Genomic DNA, 12,388 nt, shown 5'->3' with positions numbered 1-12,388 from the left:
TCAGATCCACCAAACTCAGCATGGATTTTTCTTTCCTCCCACCTTGGACTAAAAGTTCTTGAAGCGGTGCGCCAACACCTATTTTGAGTCCTGCAATTTCCTCCAGCAATCTAATCATCTGCTGCTCCCCCGAGCTCACGTCAGCGCTCAGCTTGTCGACGTTGCCATCACACCTGAGAATGATAGAGAGAAAAGCAAGAACAGCTGGTGGGAGAGAACTAAATGAGAACAGAAGGATGGGAGGGAGAGAAGGCAAGGTGTGAACAGAAGGGAAACATGATCATGAAGCACACAAAGTTAAGACAAGGCACCGACAGGCAACAAAAAAAATCAACTTAGCTCACTGTAGCTTCACTTAAATAATACAATATGTTGCCAATTCACAGAGCGCGAGTTGACAAAAAGAGCAAACACAACAAAAATAATCAATTTCCAATTTAGTTTCAATTCATTTACAGACTCTTATGCAATATTTAGCCTCTGAGATATACTGGAATGAAGTTGAAGAGATAGACTTGAACTGCCTGATCCACTATCAGCAGTGAAATACAGCTTCCTTCTTTCCAATTCCTGTTTTAATGAGATAATTACTCTTGCATAGGCTTTAACGCTCAGTTTATCAAGTCTCTCTGTGTGTGGTAATATCAGTATATTACATCTGCAGCTAATAACTGAAATGTCTGGTAGCAAATTTGGATTATTTCCCTGCACACTATTACAATACATCCATGCACTGAGCAGTGCAGTTAATCAAACACTACTTGCCCCTAGCCCACTTAAATTGTTATGGGCAACATGCAAAAGATCATTAAATGGAGTAGATCAGTTCTACTGCTTCTTTTATTGGGCCATAGATGATCAGTTTTGTTTGACAAGGTTCAACCTGGGCTCTCACTGCTGAAAACACAGCTCAGGTGTAAACCAAGATCTCCGTGAAATTATATTGGATTAAAAAAATTATATTATTTGAGGTTACCAAATAGTATAAGAGATATCAACATATGTAAAACAGAGAAAGGAAGGTTAGTTTTTCTTTTCTTTTTTACATCCATCCATCAGATGGTTGCAGATCCTTTCAACCCCAGACAGCAAAGCTCCTGCTCCTATCTGTGAGGCGGAGCCTAGCCACCCTAGAGAGGAATCTCATTACTGTTGCTTGTGTGTTGGATCTTATTCTCGTCACAATCCGTAGTTCAGGATCAGAGGTAAGGTTCAAAACGTAGACCTGCAGTTAAAATTGAGAGCTTTATTTAGTTATTTTGTATTCAGATCTTTCTTCAACTCAACAAACTGGAACAACTGCCACATCACTGCGGGCGTGGCCATGTTCTGTTTACCCATCTTCATCGTCCCATCTCATGTGAACATGACACCAGGAAACTTGATTTCATCCTCTTGAAGAAGAAACAGAGAGAGACAGGCCACCTTTCTTCAGTGGAGAGCGATGGGTCCAGACTTAATGCAGCTCGTTCTAGACTCTCTACGCCGAGCTGTAGAACATTCCAGCAGATACCGATGGTCGTGGCTTGAAGTTCCCAATGGAACCATATTAACTGCAAAATGACACTCTGAGGTTCTTCTTTCCAGGATTATGCCATGAACACTGTCCATCAACACCACAACAGGATCCGAGGCAAGTGTCCCCCCTCCTGGAGACCACTCTGCACTCTAAACAAACTTGACTTTGTGCCAAAATGTGGACACAGCTTTTGTTTTTGTTTGTTAGAAGAACTGGATTGCCCCCTGTCAAATACCTTAAGAGACATGGCTGCAAGCAGTCTGCAGACCTACAAAATAAAAAAAACACACAATAAAAACCACAGTGCTCCTCCTCCTAATTCTGAGGTTCCAGAATCGATCAAAGTCTCCTTTGAGAAGCACAGTTCTTCCTGAACATCCTCTGTGGTCACCCTTGACTATAGGTGTTGTCCTCCACAAACACTGAAGAACGACGTCAGCCATGACACCCCCACAAAATCCAGAACCTGTTGCATTTTAGGATGAATCTCATGTACCTCTGCTGATGGGGATTTTTTCAACTACTGCTGTTGCGATGAACTTGCCTAAGACTCTGAATCCGTCACTGACAACTTGAGAAGATCCTAAAAGTGCTTCTTCATTCTGTGAGTCTCATTTCTTCTTTCTGGTTTAAGAGCCATTGAACTAATCTTAACACGACTAGGTCCTGTCACAAATGTTCCTAATTAAGAAAAGCACAACTTTCCTGTTGAATTTCTACAATTTTCATGACAGTTTGAATACAGTTACTGTGAAAATTGTTGTTTTACAAAGTTTTAGGATAGATATCCTAAAACCCTTATAGATACCCATATTGCAAGGTTATCTTACAGTGTTTTCCATGTTTTCTCATAATAAAAACAAGATAGGTCGTTTGTGTAAGCTAGCTGCTGTCTTGCTAGAAAAGAAGTTATCAAATGACTTTGATAGCTTCTGTTAAGGAAATATATAAATCTTACCTAAGGTGAAACACTTAGGTATGACTCCCCCGGCTAGTCTAGGGAAGTGAAGAAAAGATGAAAGTACATCACTTTCAATATCCACCAGCTCTCTAACAAAGAGGGGAGTAAAAGGGAGTATCCCACAAGTTTCAGTTTCCTTCATAACTCTGGTATTTGTACCTGCTGACTGTGACCCTGGACGATTCAAACCCAGTTTAGAAATGCCTTATGTGTTTCCAGCGAGCTGGATCCAACATGAAGGTTGCCTCATGGATAAAATTGATTGATTGCTTGCTTGACTGAAATAAAACAGAGTTTTGTCATGACACCTATTTTCTGACAAATGACTGTCAGGAAATACTCTGTAAACAATTGAATTAACTTTACATTAAAGAGCAAGAGCTTGCCCTGACTGTGTTCATTCACAAGATATTTGAACTGGGTTTATTAGTTCATCACATGCAGAATTAATCAGCTTGAAGGCTTCTGTGTAATACCAGACAATGATAGCCTGTAATCATGTTAATGGTCCATTTGAAAAGCAGTGTTAAAGCTGAATATTTAATTTTTGCTTTCCTACTTAGGCACTCATGAGAACACAGCATGATGTTCCCAGACACAAATGACTCCCAAACACCCTGATTTATTAGTCAAAAACATTTTCACTTTGAACTAATTTATCTGGTTGGAGAGAGATTGTTAGAGCTTCGCATATGCAGACAATACATCTGGAGCAGATGAGAATGAAGCTGTTTTTTTTGTTGTTTTTTTTTCAGACACCTCACCATCCCATCAGGTCTAATCAAATCAGCTGGCGGGTTGTGGGCATGACTCTGTGTTGGTGCTCTGCACATTAAACACAGGAAGATTAGAGAAGATGCACATGTAAGATTTTATCTAAGATGCACAAAACAATCATTCCAATCCCACATGACAAGTGATGTTGATATGCAGTTTTTTTAGAGCCCAAGTGTTTTTACCTAAAAAAAAAAAAAATGTCTGTGCCTGTACCTTCATGCATGGCTGTTTGAAGATGTGTGTGATGACGGGCTGGTTTTGCTCCAGCAGCTTGAAAGTGACCTGCCTTGGATGGAGCCGTGCAGGGTCTGCAGACGTGCTGCTGCCTCTTCTTTAATCCCGAAAAGCTTGGTCAAGCTCCACGGCCCCTCTCTTCCTCCAGGCATCGGGACGTAAACAGAAAAGCAATTGTCGCATTTGAAAGGTTTTGTGTTTTTGGCAACAAAATGATGAAACGCATGTGTTGCAAATCAAGACAAACTGTTGACTAAAACTCATTTAAGAAGAAAAGCCATCCTCTCATGGTTCAATTCAACGAGGAAGAATAATGAAGATGGAACGAGACGCAGGCTTTCCTGCTCTCAGGTTGTCTTTATGTCCCGGCTCACGCTTGTGTCACTGTTCCTGTAGCTACAGTGGATTAAAGTTAAACTTTATCACTGTGATTTACAACACTGTCCACAAGGTCTCCAACCTTATTTCCTAACAATCATCCGTGGACAAGTGGGGCTCATCTAATTTAGAACGCAGATGGATCTGAAAACTAAATTGGTGACTTATGTGAACAAAGTGGTTTTTAAAAAAAAAAAAAGGAAATCTCCAATTACGACAGCTGCAATTACTCCGAATTTTTAATAACAGAAAATTATTATTTTTAAATTGCCTGTTTTGAATCATAATTTTAGGAGCTTTTATTATTTTGTAGCTTGATTTGATTCTAGTTTCGTTATGATTTTGTGTTAGTTTCTTATTTTGGTTGGATCAGTCTTGTTCTTGCTTTCTTTAGTCAGGTCTTTCTTAGTGATTCTAGTTTGTTATGTTTATTTCTAGTGTCTAGTTACTCTTAGTTACTCTAGTTTAACTACTGTATGTTTAATTTGTTTTACTATTAGATTAATTTTCTAGTCCCTATACTCTCCCTCGCCCTTGGTGGCTCTTTCTCTCTCTCCTCAGTTTGCTCTCTACTCTCTCCCCTCTCACCTGCAATCAGTCCAGGTTAATTGTTTCAGCAATCAACCTCCCAGTACGTTAGCACCTCTTTCTCAGCTGCTCTTCACTGGATCCTTCAGCTATTTCCCAGGTTTTCCCATAGTCTCCTTATGTCTCCTGGCTGGCTTTTTTTGTTATGGTTTATTTTTGTTCAACTCTGGCTTCCTGTATTTTTAATTTGATGTGGTTTGAATTTTTCATTTCTGAAAAGAAGAATGGACCAAAAAACTGTGAACTGTTGCTGATGACTGAAACTGAAAAATAATGTATGAATTAAATACTGTCGATTCAATTTCAAACAGTCCTGTTTCCTAGTTTTACAAGCTGTTGTAGTCAGGGAAACGGCTCGTTTCAAGGATTTGATATCTGTGTAAATGTTCTGCAGGTGGGTGCAGCTGTGTATTACCCTCTTATCAGGACGACTGAGATCTTTAGACAGCGAAGCCATCCAAATGCCGAGTCATCAGTTTTCCATTCTGATTCAGTGAAAACGTTTGTGGCAGCTGACGGGCATCTTGGCTCGCTTCCTCACAAATCCATCTACTTAGCTAAAAGGAGGGTTCTAAGCAAGTCTGAATTTGTAATTAAAGCATTTTAATTTGTAGAATAAGAAATGGAAAAACTCACAATCTAGCTAACAACTACTCCTCCCATGTTAATGCCAGAGTCTCTAGGACATCTCATTAAAGGAAAATGTCTGCTCCATATCAGAGTTTGGAAGTGCTATAAATCGCCTCACTGTTGAGGGTTTATTGTGTTTGCCTCAACAAGGCACAAGGCATCCTTCATCATCACTCTTACAGGTGAGGCCAAGGTCGCATGGCTTTGATAAACGCATTAACATTTTGTGAACTTGGTCTGCGGATAAACTGCTCTCCTCTGACTCCTTTTTTGTACATTCATGCTAGGGTTAGATATTAATACGCTTTCATTTCTTTGTGTTTCATTTCTGTGTTCATGGTGTTTGGTGAGGGGGCAACACAGGCCAGCACTGAAACGAAGGCCAGAGGGGATCAAGTAATGAGTTATTATACACATCAGCAAAGGAGACGAGGCCGCTCAGCTCCGCCTGGTTACCGGTGCTGCTCGTGGGCTGATAACATTCGCTGAAGCTTGACCTAATTGGTGGTGGAAAAAAATATCCCATCCAGACTTGGCTAATGTGCACAAAAAAACGATATGACATTAAATAGGACGAGTATCACACTCTGCTGTGCATAGTGGCTTGCAAAAATACCCATCCGTCTTTGGATTTTATGTGGTAGAGCAAGAAAAAGCAACACATAATGGAAGAAAAAGCAGTAAGAAGGCTTAATTTGTATCTTGCCCCCTTCATTATAAAACTTCACAATCCAGTGCAACCAGGAGTCAACTAATTTATAGAGTCCACCTGTGTGTAATTTAATCTCTGTATAAAGCTTTTCACATTAGTGGACAAACAGCAACATGAAGACCAAGAAACACAGCAGGCAGGTGGTAATATATTTGGATCTTCTTATTGAGGAAGAGCCAAATAATGATCCAGTTGATACTTGTATTAACATTCATTTCATTCAGTATTTATCTGGGCCCCTCCAATGGGTTCTCTGCGCTTTCTTGCTGCAATGTGTTAGTTCTTTCTGCTTTTGGTGTCTTTTATTCTGCTAAAGAGCGAACATGATCCAGCTTTTTTGTTTTAGCAGGTGTGGAAAAGCTAAACGTAGTTAGCAAGAGACTGCAAATACTGGGGTCTACTTAATGTAAATGCAAAAACGGACAGCCAGAGTGGCAGGTTTAGATTAAGGGGTTGGCTGAGTACAAAGACATGCCACACCTTTCAGATTTCCTCTTTTTTCCCCCCTATTTTTATAAATTTTAAAGATGATCTATCATTTCACTTCCACTTTAAAACTGCACTACTTTGTGTTGACCACAAAATCCCACAATTTTTTTTTTATTCCTGTGACAAAATGTAGAAAACTTCAGCAAGATTTAGATTTTTTTTTTTAGGTAAACAAAAGCATTCACCACTATTCATCTGGTGTGTGTCAAACGTTCAAGAGGAAGGAATGATGAAGGTTCTTAAAAGTAAATCAAAAGCTTCTCCACAAGGTATTAGGGGCTGTGTTTCAAAATCGCCAGTATACAGATGACCAAGTCAAGAGGTTTGGCCAGAGGGAGGCGCACCGCCTATATTTGAATACAACAATTAAGCAAACTGGTCTAACTCTGATTAAACACTAGGGAGAGAGGAGAGAGAAACCCATAGCCAAACGCAGACAGGTTTAAAAAAAAAAAAAATCCTGTAGTGCTTTTATAACTTTACAACCGAGGAGATAACTTGTATATAGATTGAAATAGCCTATTTGTTGCTTTTATAGCTGCTGTGTGACATAATTTACAAAGTCTGCATAGTTTTTCTGCAAGGTTCCCCGTTGGACTGGCAGCCACTTCATCATCACGGCGTGCGTCTCCTTCTCGGCGCTCTAAACTGATTATCGGCTGAAGCGCACACAAGCAGCAGCAGCAGCAGCAACCCGGCTGTGACACCCGTCCGACCCAGCTACAGACTGTGCTCAGGCTGGGTGGCTGCTGCACTGGCACCATGGAGCAAAAATCACCAAAACCCGGAGGCTCCGGCCGGGGCCAGGAGTCCATGTCCTACCAGCGGAGGATGTGGAAGAATTTCCAGGAGAAAACCAAGCCGTGGCTCAGTCCGAAGCTGGGCTCGGAGCGCCGCGGAGCCGGAGGTGGCGCGGAGGGCACCAAGAAGGAGTCCGGCTTGTGGATGTTCAAGAGGAAAAAGAAACAGCTGGACCGGGTGTTTTCGTCATCGCAGCCGAACTTATGCTGCTCCACTCCGGCGCCTTTTGAAGGAGACAAGCTCGCCGCTGGCGGAGGCGACGCGACCTCAGAGATGAGCTCCGACTGTCAGGCTCTGGGGACAGGCAGCAAACCGGAGCTGACGGCCCACGGGAGCCCCAAACTCCCCGTGTCCCAGCTGATGATGTATCAGCTGAAGAGCTCCTCTCTCGGTTCGTCGTGCTTCGAGAAGCTGGTGGTGGATCCCGCCGCGGAGCCCGGAGGAGAAGAAGAGCATCTGCGTAAAAACGCAAGTGATTCTGTGAGTAACAAGCGATGCAGTAACACAATCGTGTAAAACAAGTCATATACTGCAGCCGTGTGAGGCTATGATGCAGATCAAAGCCCCAAAATGAGCTTGGCTGGACCTAATTTAGCTGGATGTTGAGGAAAGGAGACAAGTTTGACGATGATGATGATGATAATGATGATAATGATAATGGGGCAGCAGCCTTTCCCCTGACTGTCATGTGATGCGCTCATTGATTTTTTTTTTTTTCACTCCATTCTAGCGTGTCTCGGGTCGGTCTGTATTGGCTGAACGAGTGAGCTACAGTCAGTTCCATCCCCTTCAACAGCAAAGGACCTCCTGCATCTTGTGTTGCCTCCATTTGTGAATTTAACACAGCAATCACTTCATGATCAACTATTTCTAAACAGACAGTGCTGTGTCCTTTAGCTCTCCAACGCCTTGTCCTTCACTGTAGTGGACACTGTGTCATCTAGTGTCACAGGATTTTTGGGTTGGAGACAGAAACAAGACAGGATGCTCACAGATCATTAGCTTTTCTTACCTTTGCAATTTGACCGAGGTCGAGTTCCCAACATCGCTTAACTCTGAGTCAGTGTGCTCCAAAAATCCCAAAGTATTCACAGAGATAAATACAGTCTTCTCCTGGATGAAAACCTGTTAGATAACAACCCAAACATAGAGGCAGAGCTACAATGGAATGGTGTAGATCAGAAAACATTAATGTAAATATTCAAGGGGTATGATTACTTTCGCATGATTCTCTATGATTTAGGCTAGAAAATGCAGACAATACGATGAGGATAGTGAGAGACAAGTGTTAGGTTATCTTAACCAGACAGCCTGACCTGCCATAGCGTTTAGAGTTGAATACAAAAAAATACAGAAAAATGAATGGACATACAGGTGTGTAATGCTGGAGAACGAGCGGAAACACACGAGTGTGTTCTGTTTAAGTGGTGTCGGCTATCGCAAGGCTTTTAATTTGGCCACTTTTCAGTGCTTCACGACTCGCCTCTGAACACCATCCAGAGTTCTGTCTAAAAATGATTTAGATTTTAAGTACTCTCCTCAGTGCAATTGGCTAGGGCCGACTAGAGCCAATAAATTTAAAAGGAAAGTGCAGAGTACCAAGTTGAAGAGGGATAAGAAGGCAAGTATTATTGGCATCATTGGAGCTGATCTGTTTTTTGCAGTTTACAGTTACATAACACACACGGATCTGGCGAGACATGATGAAGTTTTAGCACTCGGTTCTCATGGTACTCTGGTTGCCATTTTTATCCCAGCTTTTGTTGGTCATTTGTTTGATTTTCCGCATGCTGTGAAGGAGCATTGCAGTGGCAAACGCGTTGTAAACACAGCGACGTTGCATCATTGCAACAGAGATGTGGTCATTTCTTGTCAGATTGAATGACCAGCATCAGGCACTAAATGTGTTTGTAGTAAAGGGGATGAGGAATTATGAGATGGAACGGGAATGAAAAGAGAAGGAGAGGAGATCAGATGAGAGGCGCTGCTTAGTGTATTATAGGATTAAGATGTTTTGGGTTTTACACCCGAGACCACATTACAGCTGCAGTACATTAAAAGAGTAAGTGAATTATTACACTACATCGGTTGCAGATTATCTTTTATTGAGAGGTAACTAAGCAAATTGAAGTGAATTCAAATGCAAACCACCTTTTTTAATTGAACTATTTTTATTTACTTTCCTCTTAAAAAAACCCACTTAAATCTATAATTAATCTGTTTGTAGTTGTGACTCAACAAAATGCACAAATGTGTAAGGGGTGTGACTGTGTTTGCAGGGCTCTGAAATGTCATAAATAAAATACAAACTGTTGAGCATGAGCAAAACGTCATTTAAATATTTGATTTAAATGGTGAGCTATGAAAAATGTTTGGTTCCAAGCTCTGAAAGCAATTTATTAATTGAATCAATGCAGTAAAAAAAAAAAAAGCAAAAAAATAAATAAAAAACCAAGTCATTCCGCTTGTGGGATTTACAGTGCAAAGGATATTTACTATGTGTGCGGAGGCATCAGCAAAGCATAACAGGGAAGTGAAACGCCTGAAAAACAAAGCTCTTTTGTAAAAAAAAAAAAAAAAAATCCATCCCCTTTCTCTCCCCTTAGTTTGCATGTTTAAACAGGTAAAATCCATATAATATATATAGATAATATAAGTTAGCATTTATTGAGGAAACCATTTGCCATGTTTTTGCATTTGTTGAAAAGTTTGGTTTGCATAGCAATGACCTCAGCCTCTGCACAGTATACTCTGTCAGTCATTATCCTACCTCACCTAGCACGTTATGCCAATCACAACACATTTCCATCCACTCATTTTGGGCTCATACTATAAAAATATTGCTGTAGGCTTCCTGGCTGACCGCCGGTCAGCGGGGGGCTTGTGCTTTTGTCCAGTGGGACTTCGAGGTCTGGCATTTTACAGAGTGGGTGATTGGTGCCTATTTACACACATCATTGAGCAAGAGGTGGTATACACCCAGGAAAATTCATGTTCAGACATTCTAAACAGAAAGACATTATATGAAAATTATATATAAATAGGAGCGTCAATACTTTAACCAAGACCACTATCAACAGCAAAGCAGAAGCTTTATTTTTCAGCTAATTACAAAAAAAGCCAATGACCTGCTGTATAGTTTACACCTTTTGTTTATAGTAAGTCGTGAAATTGTTCTGCGATTTGTTGGACAAATGTCAAGAACAACGAGAACAAAACAAAAAAAGATTGGGATTTTGCAGTAGAAGACATGAACAATGGTATGATGATAGAGGCTGGTATTAACCCACATGTTTCTCACTTTGCTTTTCTATCATCACCTTTTAGCATCACTCTATGAACTTTTACATCTGCACACCCACAAGCTGAGCATCAAGAGCAATGAGAGTTCATCCGCTCGGCAAACGCTACTGACAACAAGAAGGTGAATGGGTGCTGCTGAATTAGCATCCAAGCAGTTCTTTGCAGTGATACACAAATCATCCTTAAAACATTTTTTTTTCTTTTTATCACAAATATTTTAATGAAGACTGCAATTCAGTATATTGTGCAGGTCTTCTGGCTAGGCAGTATTGGCTTTTTACAATAGGATATATTCCAAATAATGCTGAGAAAAGAAACTCCTATGAATCATCTTTCATGATTATCATGTTTGTTTGAAACAGTGGTACACAGTTGTATGGGTGTCATTTAGACAAAATTGCTCAGATAGCTTTTCAGGGACCAACATGTGGGCTTTTTGTTTTCATGACAAACCGTATGTCACCAACTGGCCTGTCCATCTTGGAGCTGTGATATTTGACTTACAATTGTGTGATCAATGAGTCAAGTTTGAACAAAATCTATGGAAATGAAATGGTTGTTTTGAAATAATGTGGACATAATTCCTATGTGTGGTGTTTCTCATTACAGCCTAAAAAATCAAAGTTAGATAAAACTGATCAAGGTTCACAGCACGCTATTCGGCCTCTGTCTGTTACCAGAAAAGCTTCCATCTTGAGCTTAACACTCGTTTTATTTCTTGATGAAAACTAGGATAAATCTCCCCCTCTACTTTTTAGACTGTCGATCTAAGATGCGGCGCTCTTCCACTTCCTCTCAGTCATGCCGTCTTGCTCTTCCGTTTACTTTTTTCTGCTCAGCTCATTTTCAGTCTTTTGAAATATTTATCACTCCAACCTGGAAAGTAGGTTTTTGTGTCAGAGACTTTACAATGCTTACTGCTAAATATATCCGATGTAAAAGACATGTGACTGGTGTTTCTTTTCCTGCGATTTAACATTTTCTGTATCATGTTTAATGGATACAATTTTGTGAGTACAGTGGCCATTAATGCTATGAATCAGCTTGCATCTTCATCACCTAAAGATGCACAAATTGTTTTTTAAGTAGCATTAACAAGTAATTCATATTTTTTTATATATATATTTAACATGTTCTATCATTATTTCCTTATGCTCACTTAGGTAGAGAAGATAATTGATTAATAATACTAATATCTTTGAGCTGTGTTAAGGAAATAAATAAATTTTAGCTAAGGTGAAACACTGAGTCAATCAAACACAAATCAAAATGCATTTTGATTCTTATTTTATTAAGCAATTAAGCAAAGAATAAGAACAATGAATCCCCCAGTTAGTCCAAGGAAGTGAAGAAAAGATGAAAGTACATTGCTTTTAATATCCACCAGCTCTCTAACAAAGTGGGGAGTAAAAAGGAGTATCAAACCAGTTTCATTTTACTTCACAACTCTGGTATTTGTACCTGCAGACTGTGACCCTGGACGATTCAAACCCAGTTCAGAAATGCCCTTTATTATGTATTTCCAGCGAGCTGGATCCAACATGGAGGATGCTTCATAGATAAAATTGATTGTTTGGTTGATTGAAATAAAACCAAGTTTTGTCTTAACAGCTGAACTGTTAGTTTAGTTGTTCATGGTTTGATAATGTGCTGCCTTCAATGTGCTTTATCCAGGTCTCTGCTCAGATATTGTCTTAGTAGCTCTCATTTTTGTATTGCTTTGATGAAACTTTAGAGGAAGACTGGTTACCAAATCCATAAAAAACGTTTGAAAACCTTTCTGTATTTTTCATTCATACCACTCCAGTTTAAAGTTTTTTTTAATGTCAAATGCCAGATATGTTGAATGAGAGAGAAAATTTTGGAGAGTGATGTATTTGTGGCTGTTCATATCTGAGCTCTCTGTCCTTCCCATACCTGCTTCAGTGCGCTGCAGTCACTCTTGCTTCTCTTGCTTGTAGGAAAGAAAGTTAGCTGTTTGGGAAGCCATGGCACC

At 40.1% G+C, this 12,388-nt stretch overlaps 1 protein-coding gene across 3 annotated transcripts in view; it reads left to right on the top strand.

Annotated features, from left to right (window-relative positions):
* The first annotated feature begins 42 nt into the window (after positions 1–42).
* LOC114154655 (multiple C2 and transmembrane domain-containing protein 1) overlaps positions 43–12,388 on the top strand; it is a 151,086-nt gene continuing 138,740 nt past the window's right edge. For all 3 annotated transcript variants that reach the window (XM_028033956.1, XM_028033957.1, XM_028033955.1), the window contains exon 1: positions 43–7,569. In XM_028033956.1, coding sequence (XP_027889757.1) covers positions 7,051–7,569 — 519 coding nt within the window. In that variant the 5' untranslated portion in view covers positions 43–7,050. The remainder of the gene's footprint in view (positions 7,570–12,388) is intronic.

The sequence above is a fragment of the Xiphophorus couchianus genome, chromosome 12 (genome assembly GCF_001444195.1).
Source record: "Xiphophorus couchianus chromosome 12, X_couchianus-1.0, whole genome shotgun sequence".
NCBI lineage: Eukaryota > Metazoa > Chordata > Actinopteri > Cyprinodontiformes > Poeciliidae > Xiphophorus > Xiphophorus couchianus.
The sequence above is the reverse complement of the archived record's forward strand: the minus strand, read 5'-3'. Positions and strand labels throughout refer to the sequence as shown.